Source organism: Cebus imitator, unplaced genomic scaffold (genome assembly GCF_001604975.1).
Source record: "Cebus imitator isolate Cc_AM_T3 unplaced genomic scaffold, Cebus_imitator-1.0 Scaffold996, whole genome shotgun sequence".
NCBI classification, from domain to species: Eukaryota; Metazoa; Chordata; class Mammalia; order Primates; family Cebidae; genus Cebus; species Cebus imitator.
Window position 1 is genome coordinate 44160 of NW_016108311.1, and position 19614 is coordinate 63773.

Genomic DNA, 19614 nt, shown 5'->3' on the forward strand with positions numbered 1-19614 from the left:
TCTGCATTTTCCCAGTCTGGACTAGTGACTGGGAGGAGCATGTGAGATTGCTAATTCAAATGGATACTTTTCCATCAGTGTAGCAAATTATGCTATTTTATCATTGATTTGTTGTTTTTTGGTGTTCTTTTGATTTGTTTCAATAGTCCTGGGTAGCTTTCTTGTTTAGAAGGGAGAAGGGCCGTGTGTGGAAGGGCTGTGTGCACCTCGATTTTTCTCTTTTTACAGGATTCTCATTTTCCTTTCTTGCTCCCTTTTGCCTTCATTGCACATTTCTAAAGGATGCCTCTACGTTTCCTTTAACTCCTTTCTCACCTGTGTCATTACTATTTCAAAGGTGTTTTCTCACTTCCACACTGTTCCAGGTAACCCCACCCCACCCCGCCCCACCCCAGCCGTCATGGTCAGTGCTGCCGTCAGCCCCGCAGGACAGCTGTGTGGCTGCCTCGCTTACACGGATTCTCTCTCTGGAAGTGGTTTTAGAGCAGTTTTAGGCCTCCTTCTAGCTCCACTGTTCTCTCTTTCATGAACTTTTCCCAAAACCTCAGTGCTCTCACGAACAAAGCTTTGCAGCAGGGACATGGAAAACTGGTTCACTGCCACTGAATGTTTTCTTTTCTATTTTCAGTCATTTTTAAACTTTGGATGCATTTGCAATGAATTCCTTTTTTATTTTTTGCCTTGGCATTCACTTTGAATAGAAGTTTAATTTTCTCACTCCAGAAGCAGGGCTCAGTCACCCTTGCTTGACACAGTTTCTAGGCCTTCTCCTTCCCCCAGTGCCTCAAAATGGTCAGCCCAGATATCTGCCATAAACAACCACCTCCCAGTGACCACCCGCTATGAGCCATCCAAATACAACCTACTTTCCTCAACCCACTGACCCCCCACCCCACACCCTGCGCGGGCCATGAGCATGTGCTGCAGTGACCCAGCAACCACTTCCAGCCACAGCGCGACCCCACAGCACCTGTGCCTTCTTGCCCTAAACCCACTGTCAGAACTCCCCGTGGAAAAGCCGCTCGGGTCATGCTCTGGACCCGAACAAAGGCCTTGGTCCATCGGTTCACACTCTGTCTTGCTCCCCTACCTGCCGGTGGAGCCAGCATGTTTCAGGCGGTTTCCCCTTCCTACCACCCCTGCGACGTATGCTGCCCCCTTTTCTCTGGGATCTGTAAGTAACAAATCGCCATTTCATGTGCTTTGTTCTGTGGCCTCCTCTGTCCCTCACCTGACAGGGACACATGAACCTCACCTTTTCCAGCTAGGGCTCTCCCAGAGTCTGGCTTTCTTTGTAGGAATAAACTAGACACACACCAGACAACGGCCATAAGGGCTTCTGCCGATGTAGTCGGGTTTCTTGTGAGAGAGACATCTGGTCACAGGTTGGACGCTTAGGCATTAAGCCTGAGGGCCAGATGAAAACACATCCCATGAAGGGCATCCTCCACCAGCCCCCCGAAGCCCTGTCAGAGCAGGACTAGAGTTCATAGCCACCCTTGTGATGGAGACCTCAAGACCAAATTGGAGGGCAGGTGCGGTAGTTCATGCCTGTAATCCCAGCACTTTGTGAGGCTGAGATGAGTGGATCACTTGAGGTCAGAAGTTCAAGAGCAGCCTGACCAACATGTTGAAACCCCATCTGCACTAAAAATACAAAAATTAGCTGGCCATGGTGGCACACACCTGTAATCCCAGGTATTCGGAGTGCTGAGGCCGGTGATTCATTTGAACCTGGGAGATGGAGGTTGCAAAGAATTAGATCACCCCCCTGCACTCCAGCCTGGGTGACAGAGCAAGGCTTCATCTCAAAAAAAAAAAAAAAAAAAAGACCAAACCAGAGCAAAATACAAAGCTCTCTGTCTTCTAGTTACACTGATGGCAAATTTTGTTTTTTGGTTTTGTTTCTTGTTTTGCTCTCTTGAAGATATTTTAGATGTTGCAGGTTTCCTTTAATCTTATTTTAAAAATCATACAAACAGTATGCCCTATCCAATTGTGATTTGATCCTGGAAAAAAATACAGGGAGGTTATATCAGAAGAGCTTTTAAGTTAAAAGCCAATAAGACCATTCAAAGGTATCTTAGATCTGTAGCCCTCTCCCCTATTGGTAAGTCTTCAGGGGACCACCGAAAAAAGACAGGAAATTCCTTCAGAAGCTTCCCCAAGCTCTCCCCATGGAAATACCACACTTAGCAGAATATCCTAGTCACATATATGATGGCCTGTGCAAGTGGCCAGACCAGGAAACAATGTAACGGTAGGCTTGCCACATCGCTTTAAGATCTTATTACAGAATAATCTAAACATAGATCAGATCTGCCACTCACGCCTCACCTGTCGTTGCGCTCCAGGGCTGCTTTTATGGCTCTCACGAGCATCCTCAGCTCCTCCCTGGCGAGATCCACGTCTGCCGTCTTCACTGACCTCTGCTCCAGCCCCTCGAGTTGAGCCAGAAGAGCCTAGGCAGGACCAGGCACATGAGGTGAGACAAGCACACGTGGAGGAGGGGAAGACTCCCTTTTTTATTTGTCATTAATGCATTTTCAGGGTGCCCTGGGTTAACATATACATTCTAGTTAAAATAGGTAAGCCGGGAGGATTGAAGGGAGGGATGGCCGTTGGGGGACAGATGGCCACTTGGTGACGTTCCCAGTAAAATACGTTTATCAGTATGTTAAGAGTTAATTTTTCTAAGAAATGGAAAGATGGTAGTGAACTCCCCTGTTGACATGTGGGGGGAAGGACACTCTGGGTGAAGTCCTGGAGGCACTTTGTCAGTGGCACCACAATCGTTTCTTCTACAGGAATAAGAAGCCAAATCAATGTGATTGCCATCCACAGATGTAAAGCAGTGCCGTGCTCAAATGGGAAGCCGCAGAGATCTCAGCCTCATCAGAGGATGGGCCGCTAGGGTCACAGACACAGAAGGATGGATCCAGGGCCCTGCTGGCCTGGGAATTTCTTCATGCTCACGATTGACCGAGATAGGGACGTATGTCGCTTTCTCACTCAACCTCACAACCTAAGGAGCAAGGTAGATTCCCCACTGGAAACTTCGCTTACATTCTTGTAAAGACAAAGGCTGCTTCTGTGTTATGGAAAGGCTCGGCACAAAGAAAATGGTGCTCACGTCCGATTTTAGGTGAAGGAGCGAACCAGAACTCATCTCCTCGTAATGCTGTGATTTTTTTTTCATATACAAAAGAAGCAACTGCCTTTCCTAATTTATGAAGTAAAATTAATCGTTGAAATTTATTGAATTCAAAATGCCAAAGTTATCTTTGCTACAGTGTTCGATTTTCTTACGTTTTATAAGTGATAAAGTTATCCCTGCAGTATATTTTCTTATTCGACCAATCACGTTTAACTCAGCCCTTGAGAGAACACCTGGAACGCTGTCACCCAGGTGATTAAAAGAAGAGATCATGGGGTTTTGAGCCAGCTTACAGCACACTAGCCATCACAATGCGTTCTCAGTGTTTTCGCCAGGGTGAGGACTGAACAAAGGTTTTTGGTACTTACTGGCAGAGAACCATTTATATTCCCAATTTATACATGTATAGTTATGTCACTTGTTTGGGAGTATAAAGAATGCTATGCCAATCCAAAGTGAAGTTCTTTATGAATAATGTTCTTAAGGCAGTATAAGCTCACTTATAATAAAAAAAAATCAGCTATTCTAAATTATGGGGCACACATGGGGCTTGTGGGGTTCAGGAAGGTTTCCACTGCTCGTGAAATATGAAGCCATGAATAAGCAGGCTCCATTCAGACTCTTCACAATTGATCATCACCTCATACTGTGCGGGGGGCTGGGACTCCAGGAGCGTCGACATGTAGAGTTCGTATTCATCCTGTACCGAAACAAACAAAAAGTCCACTGGCCATGCGTGGGGAGGCCACAGTGCAAGTGTTTCATGTGTATAAATAATACAGAAGTTAAGAATGTTCATTTACATCATTTCAAAAAAATATACAATGTTCCTACAATGCATTAAACGGTATACCTGTTCACATGTATAAAATCACACCATCTTTGAAGCATATTTGAGCATTAAGTATTAATTACCCCAGAATATCATAAAATATTATACAACAAAATATAAAATATTGATCACTTCAGCATGTCATAAAACACCTTGACACACATACAACAAATGATCTCCTGCCATGCAGAAGGTCTGTGGAATCCGGTCCTACCAGCCGCCAGGATGAGCCTCCATGATGAGGCATCACTGGAGAACAGGACACCAGGTCTCCCTTGTTAGGTATTACTTGTCATTAGTAAAATTAAAGAATAGCATAATCTTTAAGCAACATGATCTCAACTCAGATTCTATATGAAGGTCACTTTCTTTTTTTTTTAATTTGCAGCCTCCACTTCCTGGGTTCAAGGGATTCTCCTGCTTCAGCCTCTGAGTAGCTGGGATTACAGGCACGCATCATCATGCCTGGCTAATTTTTGTTGTTTAGTAGAGATGGGGCTTCACCATGTTGGCCAGGCTGATCTTGAACAGCTGACCTCAAGTGATCCACCTGCCTCAACCTCTCAAAGTGCTGGGATTACAGGTGTGAGCCACTGCACCCAAAGGTCACTTTCATCATGAAATTGCAACAAACCTGTAATTCCACAAGGATTTATATAACATTACACATGTAATGTTAAAATAACTAATTATTAATTTATTTGAATTATAATAATTTAAAATAAAAAGTTTGTCACATATATAATTTATAAAAGGTTGTGTATAATCAGGAACCTTCAGTGGGAAAATATGGGCTTAAGAAGTGAGTTAACTGTGTTGATTCCACATGGCCCCTGTACAATTTACGTGCCTGCAGGCAGATGACCTCAAGTCTCTGCAAATGATGGTCCCCATCTGTAGAAGGGGGCCCGTGATAGCTAGCAGAATTTCTGTGAGGCTTGAGATCATTCATGTATATGGAACCTCATGCAAGCTTCTCAACTGTTATGCTGAAGATACGTGTTTCTCACCTTAACTTCTTTCAAGAGATCACCAAATATCAAAGAGCTCTTACAAATATCTTCAAAGACTTTTCCAAAGACATGCAGTCTGTTGAACTGCTGAGGGCTGCACGTGCAAATTTTCTGGAGATCCTGGAGGAAAAACAGAGTCAGCCCATTTTAGAACAGCTTCATTTTTCTTCCAGAACCGAGTTTCTCAGTTGTCAGGGAGGACACAACGGCCAACACCCTGGTGACTGGGCAGGGCAGCACAGGGGGCCATACCTAGGAGTTTTGATCCCTCCCACTGAGCTGAGCTTCTTTGCTTCCCTGGTCACCCAAGATTTGGGATTTTTAAAAACTCTTCTTCTTTATTCACTCTCTTGCTCCCTGTTCTCGGGGTTCAATCTCTGCCTCCCCAGTCCCCCAGGGCCCTTTCTCTCTTCCAACCATGAAGTCTGGCTGCTTCCTGCGGGACCTGCTATTTCCTTCTCCCTTCTGTATCCTCCCTATTTGGAAGTGGACAGCCTCCCATCAGCTGTTCTTCTCTGAGTCAGCAGCTCATCCTCAATCTTCCCCTCACACCAGCACCTTCTGTAGACATATGCTGCCTGGGCATACTTCAGGGCATGACAGTGCCCATCTGTTCTCTGTCTCCCCTCACTGCTCTTCCACGGTCAGGCAGGCAAGCCCTCTCTCAGGCGCCTCGGCTGACCCACGAACATCTGATTTACTGTTGCAGCCACACGGCCTCCAATGTGTCTGCGATGGGCCTCCCCCAGCTTACCAGTTCCCAGACGGCTTCCTCCTCCATTTTACCCAGTCTGTCCCCACTGAAGGTGCTAATGCTTCAGGCACCTGGGGCAGTGCTGCACTATACCTGGACATGGCAGGGAAGCCTCAGAGGATGAGCCTGTCCCTGCACCGAGAGCACTGCACAGACAGCACTGCATGGAGAGCACTGCATGGAGAGCACTGCACCGAGAACACTGCATGGAGAGCACTGCACCAAGAGCACTGCACCGAGAACACTGCACAGAGAGCACTGCATGGAAAGCACTGAACCAAGGGCACTGCACAGAGAGCACTGCATGGAAAGCACTGCACCGAGAGCACTGCACAGACAGCACTGCATGGAGAGCACTGCACCAAGAGCACTGCACTGAGAACACTGCACCAACAGCACTGAACCAAGAGCACTGAACCAAGAGCACTGCACAGAGAATGCTGCACTGAGAACACTGCACTGAGAGCACTGAACCAAGGGCACTGCCCCGAGAGCACTGAACTGAGAGCACTGAACCGAGAGCACTACACTGAGAGCACTGCACCAACAGCACTGCACCAAGAGCACTGCACCGAGAGCACCACAGGGCTGCTCTACTCACCTGCTGCAGCTTTCTCTCATGGCCCTTGGCCACCTTGCTCCCAGTGAAGTCATTTTCCAGGAGATCTTGCTTGGCGAGCACTTCCTTCTGGAAACGCAGGAACATCCTGTAGCTGTCAGCCTTGGTGACCCCAGTCAGGTAGGAGCTGACATAGTGGTGCTGGTCCCTGGTGCCTCTGAGCCCAGCCTCCTGGTATTGCAGCGCCTTCATGTCAGACAGCCAGAGTTCTTCCCTCCTGCGCCATCCAGATGGGCCTCTGTACATCTCCTCCGTCCCTTCTCCAAGAGCCTCCATTGGAAGGAGGTCCTCTTCTGAAGTGTGGGAAAGAGAGGCCTGGGGGTTCAGGTACCTGAACAATGGTGTGTCCTGGGCATCGCTGGGGACCAGCGCTGTGTGTATGGTGAAGCGCGCCAGGGCCTCCTTCATCCTCGCCACCTGTCCTGAAGGTGGCTCTCCCACCCCAGATACATGCTGCTCCCGGGGTCGGTTGGCATTGGGCCAGTGCTGTAAGACCGTCTCGGGAGGCCGGTAGAGCTTGTTGGGGTTCAGATGTCCAGAGATGTACTGGGAGATGTCCTCCTGGTGGTCTTTCTGAAGGCAGTTCAGAAGTTTCTTCAGATTGCACAGGGTCTTCACGCCTGGTGTCTCGCAGTGCTTCCACTTCAGGTAAACTGGTCAGAAAAGAAAAGGCGGCTTTTAGGGATGCTCTTAGTTCACAGTAAGTCAGCAGGTGCACTGGCTGAGAGGCCTAGCCCCTGCCCAAACAGAGGGTCTACAGAGAAACCGATGAACAGAGTACATGGCCCAGTCCTTAAAAGTCAAAGACGGCTGTGGTGGCTCGTGCCTGTAATCCCAGCATTTTGCGAAGCCAAGGCAGTGGATCACCTGAGGTCAAGAGTTCAATATCAACATGGCCAACATGGCGAAACCCCACCTCTACTAAAAACACAAAATAAGCCAGGCGTGGTGGTACATGACTGTAATCCCAGCTCATTGGGAGGCTGAGGCAGGAGAATCAATTGAACCCAGGAGGCGGAGGTTGCGATGAGCTGAGATCGGGCCACTATCCTCCAGCTTGGGTGATAGAGTGAGACTTCGTCTAAAAAAAAAAGTCAAAGACACCCATGCTAGGAGTGATGTGCTGCTGCAGATGAGAGTCGGATAGGCCCCCAGGATGTGCAAGCCAATCAGAAAGCTCAGGGCCCTCAAAGCCAACAAGAGAAAGACAGAATATCTTAATCTGGGAGAGTATTTCTTACAATATTAGCAAAAGCTCTGAAAGAAAAGTGCAAAATCTTAATTATAATTCTTAATGATGATGCTTAAAGACGTCTTCTTTAATGTACTTCACATGCCAGGAATACAGAAAAGTTCTGGGGGGTATTCTGCGTTAATGCTGAAACATCTCAGGAGTCCCTGAATAAACCCCTCAATGACCATTGGGCCACTCATCCCTTCCTGCACCCTCCCCACAGAGCCAACCCCGAGGGCACATTGGACCACAGCTGCTTCCTCTGCAACATCAGAATCATCAGCTCATACAAAATGGTTGACTGACACTCATATGGACTCACTTTGGGCAAAGGGAACCATGGCCCAGAAGAGATACTCCATAAATTCAACCCATTTTTGCTGCAGGTCTGTAGTGCAGACAGTACTCTCAGCAGCGGGATGCTGGAGAATCACCCATGATGATCGACTTAGTTCTTCAGAGAAACCACTTATGAAATGATTAATAGAACAAATTCTCCAAGACTACAATCGCTGTAATTCATCCAAGGCATGAACACTCCAAGCTCTAAAAGGCATCTTGTACCAACTCCATGGAAGATGGAAGAAGGAGGCAACTACATTGTTGCTGTGTTATCCTTTGTTACTGAACACCTCAGATAGAGCAAGAGCAGCCCAGAATTGCCCCTTCATTTGCTGTTTCCAACCCAAGAAGGAGAGTTTCTTTCTGGGACGCTGTACTGTGATGGCCAAAGGACAGCTGGCCCATCCATACCCTCCTCAGGGAGCCTTGTTCCATTCAGCGCGAAGCAAATCATCCTTCCCTGAGTCAGCCGAGGTGGCCGAATACTAGAGCCAATGCCCTCAGCAGAGGGATGCCAGAGAATCGCCCTGAGGGCCAGGAGCAGGGGCTTACACCTATAATCCCAGCACTTTGGTAGACCGAGGTGGGTGGATCACAAGGTCAAGAGATCGAGACCTCGAGACCATCCTGGCCAACATGATGAAACCCCATCTCTGAAAAAAAAAAAAAAAAGAAGAGAGAATCGGATCGCCCTGTGGATCAACGTAGTCCTTCAGAGCAGTCATGTAGGGAAGGATTTAGTAGAACAAATTCTCCAAGACAACAATTACTGCCATTCATAAAAAGCAATTCATAAATTATTGTAATTCATAAAAAACTAACTCCATGGAAGATGGATGACGGAGGCAACTTCATTGCTGCTGTGTTGTCCTTTATTTTATTTCCAAGAAGGATTTGAAACCACCAGCAAGTCAACCGGTACAATCATTTCCCCACTTTAAATGACTTTTCTTTCTATTGTAATAAGACCTGCTCCAGATTCCACTTCTGTCTGCCACATTCTTATAATATATGCCACGAATCCCCATTGTGGAAATAAATATTTTAATTATTTGCCTATCTGAAAACATTGTTGGGGTGTGTGTGTGTGTGTGTGTGTGGTTGTGTGTATCCTGCCATCTCAACCTGAGAAAGAAAACAAACAAAAAATGGAAGCTTTAAGAATTTATTAGAAAATGTGATTATTTTACAAATGATCTACAAACAAAATTGCTTTAAGTAAAACCAAATCAACTTTTGAATGTGTATTCAATAGGAAGGTGTAGTAATAGGTCTTTAGAATAGTTTGGAATAAATATTGCCAAATGTTAGCATTAAACTTTTTTTTTTTTGAGCTGGAGTCTCGCTCTGTTGCCCAGGCTGGAGTGAAGTGCAGCGGGGCGATCTCTGCTCACTGCAACCTCCACCTCCTGGGTTCAAGCAATTCTCCTGCCTCAGACTCCGCGACCACGCCCGGCTACTTTTTGTATTTTTAGTAGAGACAGGGTTTCACCGTGTTGGCCAAAAGGTCTTTAATTTCAAAATTATTACAAATCAGGCCAGGTGCTGTGACTCACGCCTGTAATCCCAGCACTTTGGGAGGCCGAGGCGGATGGATCACTTGAAGTCAGGAATTTGAGACCAGCCTGGCCAATCTGGCAGAACCTCTTCTCTACTAAAAATACCAAAATCAGCCAGGCATGTTGGTGGGCGCCTGTAACCCCAGCTACTGGGAGGCTCAGGCACCAGAATCGCTTGAACCCGGGAAGTGGAGCTTGCAGTGAGCGAAATAGCACCGCTGCACTTTAGCCTAGAGGACAGAGTGAGACTCCGCCCAAAAAAAAGTTTACAATCACTGTCCCATGTTATCTGATCTGTGGGAAACTAAGAATCCCACAGAAATTCTCCCTGGTCTCATTCTAGAACATTCATATTCCCTCTGTGTTTCTGCCCTCTGCCTCCTCTGCCCCCACCCTAAAGTCAGTGCACATCCTAGGAAGTGTATTCCTGGAAAGCTCTGAGAACAGAGGAGCAGGCCCAGACCCACAGGCCCTCTGCCTGGTGGCCGGTGTGGCCAGAGGAGCCAGGGAGGCTGGAGACAGGCCTGGCCAGTGGGGATCTGCCCTGGAGTCCTGGGCTCCACTCCGAGAATCCTTGCAGAACTCCCAGAGAGCATCCGTCATTCCCTGTGTCCATCCTACCCACTGGAGAATCTTTTCAAACTCCACTGAGATTGCAATCCGGCCTTTCCTGAACCCACAAATAAACATCTGTTGTCTGCCCCACACTGTGATTGAGGTTGGGATGAATGTGAGCCCCCAGGAACCTGGAAATCCCGTAGGGAGTGAGATACAGACCCCGGGCTGGAGGGACCTGAGGCCAGAGGAGAAGCACATGCCTCATGTGGACGCTATCTCAGGATGAAATGTGGAAGCAGAATGATGGGACCCAGAGCTATCCCACCTGATGCCAGACCAGGGCAAGAGGTCTTTACAGGTTTAATTTGGGTCATGGGCCTTAAAATAAAGAGCTGAGTCTGGATGGTCAAGGTTCTAATCTAATTACATGAGCCCCTAAAAGCAGAGAAGTTTCCCTGGCAAGAGTCAGAAGGGAGAGGTGGAAGAAAGGGGGCCAGGGAGGTTGCAGGGAGAGGAAGCTTCCAGGCTCACTGAATCCTGGGTGGAAGTCACTGGCCAGACAGAAGGAGGCTCCTTAGAGCCAGGGCCCCTCCTGACAACAGGCAAGTCCCCCACCACAAGGACAGGGTCAAGCCAGCAAGTCCACTGGGCTTGGAAGAGGTTCTTCCCCAGAGCCCCTCCAAAGCAGCAGAGCTGACCTTCCCATCGAGTCCCGCCTGGTGAGAGCCTCAGCTCTCTGTATATAAAGAAGAAAAAGACAACTCCCCAAGGACTGAAAGACCACTTTTCAAAATAATTCCCACTGTCTATGTCACAGCAGATGTGTGGGATACTGATTCAATCTGCACAACAGCCTGGGAGGTAGGCGCCATCCCTGCTTCCTTTACAGGTGAGGAAACTGAGGCACGGGTGTCAGATGGTCAGCTGCCTCCAAGGCCCATGCTCTCAACCCGTGCACTCACCTGCACATAGAGCACTAAATGCATTCTGACATCATACAATAAAATTTCTTTTAAATCAAGAATTTAAAATTTCCTTTTAAAATTTTTCTTGATTTAAAATAAGTCGAGACTGCTTTGCTCAGTCCAGCAAGCTTTCTTTCTGCCCAAATTTTGTCCGAAGCAGTCAGTAATCCTGTTTTAGTGCCAGCACAGCGGGGGTGGTGGGAAAAGCAAGGATTTGAAGTTAAAAGACCTGGGCTGACCTCCCACAGACTCCCCTTTGTAAAATCACATTAATGGCCTCAGCTTTCAGGGCCATGGAGACTAAATAAAGTCAGAGACGGCAAAGCACTTCTGACTTGATGCATGTGGACGCGCTGAGCTTTGTGGTCATTTAGAGGAGTGCGGAAGGGGAGCATGCCGGGAAATGCTCTGAAGTGTGGCTTTTTAAGATCACACTCTGAACTAACAGCCTGAAACCTGCTGCTTCGTCCCTCCTCCTCCTCAGGTGTCCAGAGACTCCAACACACTGTGCAGGTCACACTGGATGGCTGACATACCCACATGGCGCTCACCCCCAACCTTTGTACTTTGCATGCTGGTTTTAGGTTCTCTGAGAAGGCAGCACAACCCCAATCTAATCTTCATTCCTCGTGACCCTGGAGCCCACCTGCAGCCACCAGAAAAAGATTTTCACATTTCAAATCAGTCTTCAGAAGCCCCTCCCTCCACAAAGGAACATCAAGCAAATCTCACAAGCCAACAGGAGCCGCTCCAGGCCACTTACATTCAGGCTCCTGCCCCTGGGCCATCGCTTCCTTCCCTCCAGCTGCCCGGGCTGGGCTGTCGCCATGGAAACCACAAACATTCTAAGCCCTCCTTGGCTCCCTCACTGTGGAGCAACAGGGCACAGCCCCTGCTGTGGAACCTCCCTCCAACCCCTCCCCTCTTCGGTGCCCCCAGTCTTCTTGAACAGGGAGCACTGGTGTTTGCTTGCTGGTTTTTCGTTTAACAGTATAACACTTTCTGTGATCTAAACGATGTCAAAGTATCCTTGCACACCCTGACTCCTCTCAAAGCCCAGAAGGTAAAAGATAACTGGTTTTCAGGTATATGAAATTCTGGGTTGAAAGTTCTTTTCTTTAAGGATGTTCAATATTGGCCCCCACTCTCTTCTGTCTTGTAGGGTTTCTGCTGCGAGATCTGCTGTGAGTCTGATAGGCTTCCCTTTGTGTGTAGCCCAACCTTTCTTTCTGGCTGCCCTTAGTATTTTCTCCTTCATTTCAACCCTGGTGAATCTGACGATTATGTGCCTTGAGGTTGGTCTTCTTGAGGAATATCTTTGTGGTGTTCTCTGTATTACCTGGAGTTGAATATTGTCCTGCCTTGCTAGGTTGGGAAAGTTTTCCTGAATAACATCCTGAAGAATATTTTCCAACTTGGATTCATTCTCTTCGTCACATTCAGGTACACCTATCAAACGTGGATTAGGTCTTTTCACATAGTCCCACATTTCTTGGAGACTTTGCTCATTCCTTTTTATCCTTTTTTTCTCTAATCTTGTCTTCTCATTTTATTTCATTAAGTTGGTCTTCGACCTCTGNTGATATCCTTTCTTCTCCTTGATCAATTCAGTTTAAAACTTGTGCATACTTTGCAAAGTTCTCATGCTGTGTTTTTCAGCTCCATTAATTCATTTATATTCCTCTCTAAATTGTCTAATCTCATTAGCATTTTGTGAAACATTTTTTCAAAGTTCTTAGTTTCTTTGCATTGGGTTAGAACAAGTTCTTTTAATTCCCAGAAGTTTCTTATCATCCACATTTTGAAGGCTGCTTCTGTTAATGGAACACACTCGTTCTCCATCAGGCCTTGTTCCATTGCTGATGAGGAACTCTGATCCCCTGTAGAGGGAGAGGCGTTCTGATTTGGGGTATTCTCAGCCTTTTTAGGCGGGTTTCTTCCCTTTGTTATAAATTTATCCATCTGTCATCTTTGTAATTACCGACTTTCTAATTGGGTTTCCGAGTGGACATCCAACTTGTTGATTTGCAGCGCCAGAATCTGAGCAACCCACTGTGCCGGCCAAAACAGCGGTGTTAAGATTGATGGTGCTTTTCTGACTCTGCACCAAGAATGGCCGCGCCAAGGCGCTGGCAAAACCACCACGCTGGCAAAACTGCTTCGCTGGCCACAAGAGTCACGCTGGCGACTCGTGGGGCTCCTCCGCTGGGAATCTCCTGGTCCGTGAGCAACAAAAATTCGTCTGAAAGTGTGGCATCCTCTCGTTCTCTGCGCTTTCACTGAGAGCTACAATCCCGAGCTGTGAGTGATCAGCCATCTTGGATCTCTCTCTGAGTCTTACTATTTTACATAAGACGACCAGCAAGGCCTATATTTGTTTCTTGTGGCTGCCATTATAAATGACCATAGACTTAGCAGCTTGAAAGAAACACCAGTTTATTACCTCGCATTGCTGGAAGTCTGAAGTCTGGCTAAAGCCAGAGGTGGGCAGCAGGCAGTGGGCAGGCTGCTTCCTCCTGGAGTGTCCTGGGGAGGGTCCCCTTTCTTGCCTTTCTCAGCATCTAGAGGCTGCCGGGTTCCTGGCTCCTGGGCCCTTCTGCAAAGCCAGTGAGGCTGGGCAAGGCTTTCCCACACCACAGACACCCTCCTGCCTCTCTGTTCTCTGCTTTTTTTTTTTTTTTTAATTTTTTGAGATATGGGTCTCACTCTGTCCCCCAGGCTGGAGCGTAGTGGCGCCGTCTCCGCTCACTGCAACCTCTGCCTCCCGGGTTCAAGTGATTCTCTGGCCTCAGCCTCCCAAATAGCTTGGATTACAGGCACTCACCACTACCACACTTTGCTATTTTTTGTATTTTTAGTAGACACGGGGTTTCACAATGTTGTCTGGGCTGGTCTTGAACTCCTGAACTCAGGTGATCTGCCCACCTCCACTTCCCAAAGTGCTGGGATTACAGGCGTGAGCCACCGCGCCTGACCTGTTCTCTGTACAAGGAACCCTGTGACGGCACCCTGTGATGGCACTGCACCAGCCCAGAGAGTGCAGGCTTGTCTTCCTATTTTAAGGTCAGCTGATCAGCACCCCTGGTCCCCTCTGCAGCCCGATGTTCTCTCTACCCTGTGACCTCATGTCTTCACCAGTTCTGGGGATTTAGAGTGTGGCCCTCATCACCTTGCAGACGAGCTGACAAAGAGCCAGAGGGAGAATTATTGGCATCAAGCTACAGAGTGTGGTGCAGACCTGACCCCGTTTCGAAAACCTGTGTGTGGCCTGACACTGGAGGTAGAGCCTTGGCTAGGGATGGGAGAGAGGGTTCCAATCATTGTTTGTTTTCTATTGCTTGTGTTTCATTGGTCTGATTTATTTATAATTAGAGAGATTTGAGCATGTGGAGGGAATGGGGCCAGTGGAGTGAAAAATGTTGAAAGTCTGAGAAATAAGGGACGTTTGATTTCATGACCTGGTACATGTCTAAATGGTGTGTGTGGGCTGGGTGCTGTGACTCAAGCCTATAATCCCAGCATTTTGGGAGGCCAAGCCAGGAGGATCATTTGAGCTCAGGAGTTCAAAACCAGTCTGGACAACATGGCAAAACCCCTACCAAAAATACAAAAAAATTAACCAGGCGTGGTGGTGTGGATCTGTGGTTCCCAACTACTTGGGTGGCTGAGGCAGGAAGGTGGCTTGAGCCTGGGAGGTTGCAGTGAGCTGAGATCACAACACTTCACTGCACTCTGGGTGACAGAGTAAGACCCTGTCTCAACGCATATATACATACATATGTAAACTGAAAACTAAATAAATAAAAGGTATGTATGACTTGCCCTGGGGAAATCTAGCTATAGACAAGGAGGAAAGAAATCCACGGTTGCTGGGGGAGGCAAAACTGAAGCAGAAGTGGTGGTTCAGTGGCCCCGATGTTTTCCAGGCATCCCAAGGTTAATGTGGTCTGAGAAGTGCACACCTAACAGCAAGGCCCATGTGGCCATGGGGGATGATGTCAAGATGCTGCACGCAGGGCACGCACCCCTCTCCAGCCTGGCTTTGCAGAAACCAGAGGCCCCAATATTAAGCCCTTTGAATCTCCCCGGTAGTTGAGTTGACCCAGTGCCAACACAGGGCGACCTCCGCTAGCTCGCGGCACAAACTCGGGACCCCAGCATGGTTTTGCTGCAGAATCTAATTTTTCAATTAAACCTGCGTCTGTGGGGAAAGAAGACGTGACTCCTACCAACTGCTTTTCTAAATATTTGGAGTTGCTGATTATTTGCTGTTTCTGATCCTTGTTTCATATTGACCATCTCTTCATTGGTCACAAATGGTCGCTCACATTTCTGAAAAAGAAAGAATGGGAGGCCTATTGGTTCCTGAATACAAGGGCTAGAAAGGAGGGGATGAAGCCTCCCCGGGAGCTGTCTGTTCCTTCCCATTTCTGTAAGCATTTTTCAAGTGAAGCTGCGGGTTTTTCCTCATCCTTGAGAGTGGAGACCTTCCCCTTCCAGCGTAGATGGGTGGCCATGGCTTGTCCTTCCCCAGGTATTTTCCCAGCAGTCCGCAGATGGAAGGATTTTCTGTGTTTTGAACCCAGGTTGGGGGAACACTGCTACCTTAATAAAAATAATGCCAGAAGTTGTCCAAATAAGTAAAAAACATGATTGACTGTTTAAATTCTTAAAGTAAGGAAATGTGAACTGTCAAGGAGGGGACATGGAGTCCTGGTTACTGAGGGTTAGTGCCCTCAGGGCTAGCAGGGGAGACTGGGTGCTGGGAGACTTTGGGTGCTTCCTTTATCTCTCTGTGCCCATTTGCTCTCTTCTCAATGTGGTGCCATCACCCAGAGTAGCCTTCCCTGACTGCCCCACAGTGCTGAAAAGATCACACTCAACACTTGGAAGGTTCCCATCAATTCTTTCCTTCTAGCATTCTCCAGATTTACCTACCCACAAGCCTTTTTTTGTCCCCCAGAGGCACAGACTGATTGGGAGGCATGCCTGGCGACATGCTGACCTTGCTTTATTCTCTCCATCAACTTTTCCCTGAAATACAATGGCACCGACATTTGGCATTTTGGGGAGCGGTCGCGCAGGATGATTTAAAGCCATTGTAATTTTTGCTTTGTCCAGTCTGGACGTCCCTTGTCATTTCTGGATCCCAGAGGTGATTATGACAGAGGCAGAAAACAGGCATTTGTAATGACTTTCCTTTCTTGTTCTTGGTGTTTGTTTTGGAGACAATGTCATTCAGACGGTTCAGGATTTACACTGGGGGAGAAGGAGAGACAGTGACCTTTGAGAAGGGGAGGAAGGGAGGGGAGTCCAGCCCTGAAAGAGGACACTGGCGTGGACAGTGGACAGGGACCCCTGCCCCAGCGGTGGTGCTGCACTGGCCCGCCCTCCACGGGGGGCCTGCTATCAGGACCCAGGCCAGGCGTGGCTCCTCAGGAATGCAGAGGGGACTTCCTTGAACACTTGGAACAAACCTGAGCCTTGCAGGAATGGAAGAACATCCCTGGAGACGAGTGGGATAAAAACTCCCACCACCTAGCAAAAAGAGGGTCACCATATTTGAGATCTGAAAGTGAATTTAACATTTTTTCTCCACCTGTACTGTAGATACGGCATATGCCCACAACACGCCCCATGCACTATTCTTCCAAATAAGAACGGCAGAACGAGAGACCATATGCCTGCCACCTAGGTGACAAAACGAATACTCCAACTTGCTCGTCTGTCTCTCTGTCCCCCTTTCGTGCTGAAATATTTGAGACAGTAGTAAAGTTATGAGTCTTTACCACTAAATAATTCAGCACTGAGCATGTCTACTAAAATAAAGACATTCTCCTTCAAAACCACAGACCATTGTTACTTAAGAAAATCAAGTCATGACCAGCTGTCTGCTAATACCCAGCAAATAGTCACATTTCGCTAATTTCCCACAAAATGACCGTTTATATAGCTGTGTTTTCAAATAAGAATCCATATGTTTGCTTATTACATTTTTTAATTTATTTATTTTTAAATTTTACTTTAAGCTCTGGGATACATGTGTAGAACATGCAGATTTGTTACATAGGTATACAGGTGCCATGGTGGCTTGCTGCACCCATCAACCCATCACCTAGGTTTTAAGCACCTCATGCATTAGGTGTCTGTCCTAATGCTATCCCTCCCCTTGCCCCTCATCCCCCGACAGGCCCTGGTGTGTGATGTTCCCTCCCTATGTCCATGTGTTCTCATTATTCAACTCCCACTTATGAGTGAGAACATGCGGTGTTTGGTTTTCTGTTCCTGTCTTAGTTTGCTGAGGATGATGGTTTCCAGCTTCATCCATGTCCCTGCAAAGGATGTGAACTAATTCTTTTCTATGGCTGCATAGTATTCCGTGGTGTATATGGGCCACATTTTCTTTCTTTACATACATATAATGCACCCAACTACAGTGCGTGATTGCTGGTTTTCATGATAGTCACAGAGTCCTGCTCTTTTCACCTTAAACAGTCACACTTAAAAAAAAATTATATTGACATTTTTTAAAGACCGGGCTGGTTGTCTTATATCCTGTCTACTTTGATATTTGTCTGATTATTTCATTCTGTGCTGTGGTTGAAATTATATTGGTTGATTCTATATCAATCAATAAAATGGAAGTTTGGTCCGAGGTTCAATTGTTTATAATTAGGTTGAGTAGTTTGCTAAGGCTTCACAGGTGATGATCTGTGATTCCCACTGTTGAGGCCGGAGAATAAGGTCTGGAGGCAGAGAACATAAGGCTGATTCACCCACGTCAACTATGATGGGAAATATCCTCTCCATAGGGCGTACACCAAGTGCATGGCTTTGTAACTTTACTTCATCCTCTTCATTTACATAGGGTGTACACCAGGTAACCAACGGAAAACTCTAGAGGGTATTTAAACCCAAAACAATTCTGTAATGAGGCTCTTGCATCCCTATGCTCAGGCCCGCTCCCACCCTGTGGAGTGTTCTTCCATTTTCAATAAATCTCTGCTTTTGTTGCCTCATTCTTTCCCTGCTTTGTGCATTTTGTCCAATTCTTTGTTCAAACACCAAGAACCTGGACACCCTGCACTGGCAACACTATCAGTGATACAAAATTAGATCAGCTCACCCCTGAGTGGGTGGGCGGCCACCATGTCCTATTACAGGATCCTAAGCTTTCCCCTTCGCAATGAGTGGGGATGCTGCAGAGAGACCCCAGAATGCTTGAAACTCCCCAGTTCCCCGAGCACCTGCCACCTCCATTCATGCTCCTTGCTTGAATCCTTAAGCCAAGGGAGTTTGCAAATGGCCACTTCTTCCACACTGATGACTGTCGTTTCTTCCATATTGTTGAGATGTCATTTTGAAAAACAGTTTTCCCTCATCAATTTGGTACATAATCTCCTAAATGGGGAAATCTTTTATTCCACAATTACTACTTTTGAAGCAAGGAATTGGTGTAGGAGTCACCGCTAAAACCACCTAATGAATTTATTTCTTTTTATTTTGAACATTATTATAGACATGGATTTTCTTTTTTAATGTAATATAAACAATTACAGTAATTATTATTCTTCATAGGTTCATTGAGAATGTGTTCAACATACCACAAAATTCACCTTTTAAAAGTGTACAATTTGTGGTTTCTGATCTATTCACAGAGATGTGTAGCCATCACCACTATCTAATTTTAGGACATTCTCATCACCCCAGGAAAAACCCTACACATGTGCAGTCCCAAGCCCATTCCCAGCCCTGGGAAGCATTCGTTGACTCTTCTGTCTCTATGAATTTTCTTATTCTGGACATTTTACATAAATGTGGCCTTCCATGACTGACGTCTTTCACTGAACAGAATGCTTTCAACATTCATCCATGTCGTGGCATGTATCCATTATTCAGGGTTTTATACATCATATTCCATTATATGGCTGGGCCACTTTGGACAGTCCGTTTACTCAGCTGATGGTCACTTAGATCCCTTCGATTTTTTACATGAGTAACGCTGCATGAACATCCTTGCAGAGGTTTTAGTGTGGGCGTGTGGACATATGTTTTTACTTATCTTGTGTATATACCAAAAAGCAGAATAGCTGGGTTATGTAGAAACTCAAATTTAATATTTTGGGGAAATGTTAAAAACTGTTTTCCAAAGTGACTGCACCGTTTTGCAACCCCACGATGTCTAAGGGTTGTGATTACTTCACATCTTCACCATCATTTGTTGTTGTATTTTTTATTTTAGCCATCCCAGTGGGTGTGAACTGGTATGTCATTGTGGTTTTGATTTGCATTTTTCTGAGAACTAATAATGTTGAACACCTTTCCATGAGTTTACTGGCGATTTACGTATCTTCTTTGGAAAAAAGTCTATTCAAACTCTTTGTCCATTTTTTAATGGGGTTATTTGTCTTTTCATTATTGGGCTGTGAAAGCTCTGTATATATTGGATATGAGTCCTTTATGGGATGTAGGATTTGAAGATATGAGCTGTCTTTTTATTTTTTGATGGTTTCCTTTAACTCGCAAAGGATTTTAATTTTAATGAAGTTTGTTATTCTTTTGTTGCTTGTAGTGTTGTTTT

The 19614-nt window shown here is 46.5% G+C and overlaps 1 protein-coding gene across 1 annotated transcript in view; it reads right to left on the minus strand.

The window, feature by feature from the left end:
* The window catches only part of CUNH6orf118 (chromosome unknown C6orf118 homolog), a 29485-nt gene extending 17630 nt beyond the window's left edge, over window positions 1–11855 (minus strand). Inside the window, exons 1-5 of the mRNA XM_037735833.1 lie at window positions 11797–11855; window positions 6358–7028; window positions 5000–5122; window positions 3798–3857; window positions 2338–2462 (exon numbers count right to left, since the gene is read on the minus strand). Of these exons, the coding sequence (XP_037591761.1) occupies window positions 2338–2462; window positions 3798–3857; window positions 5000–5122; window positions 6358–7028; window positions 11797–11821 (1004 nt within the window). The 5' untranslated portion in view covers window positions 11822–11855. The remainder of the gene's footprint in view (window positions 1–2337; window positions 2463–3797; window positions 3858–4999; window positions 5123–6357; window positions 7029–11796) is intronic.
* Window positions 11856–19614: the final 7759 nt, after the last annotated feature.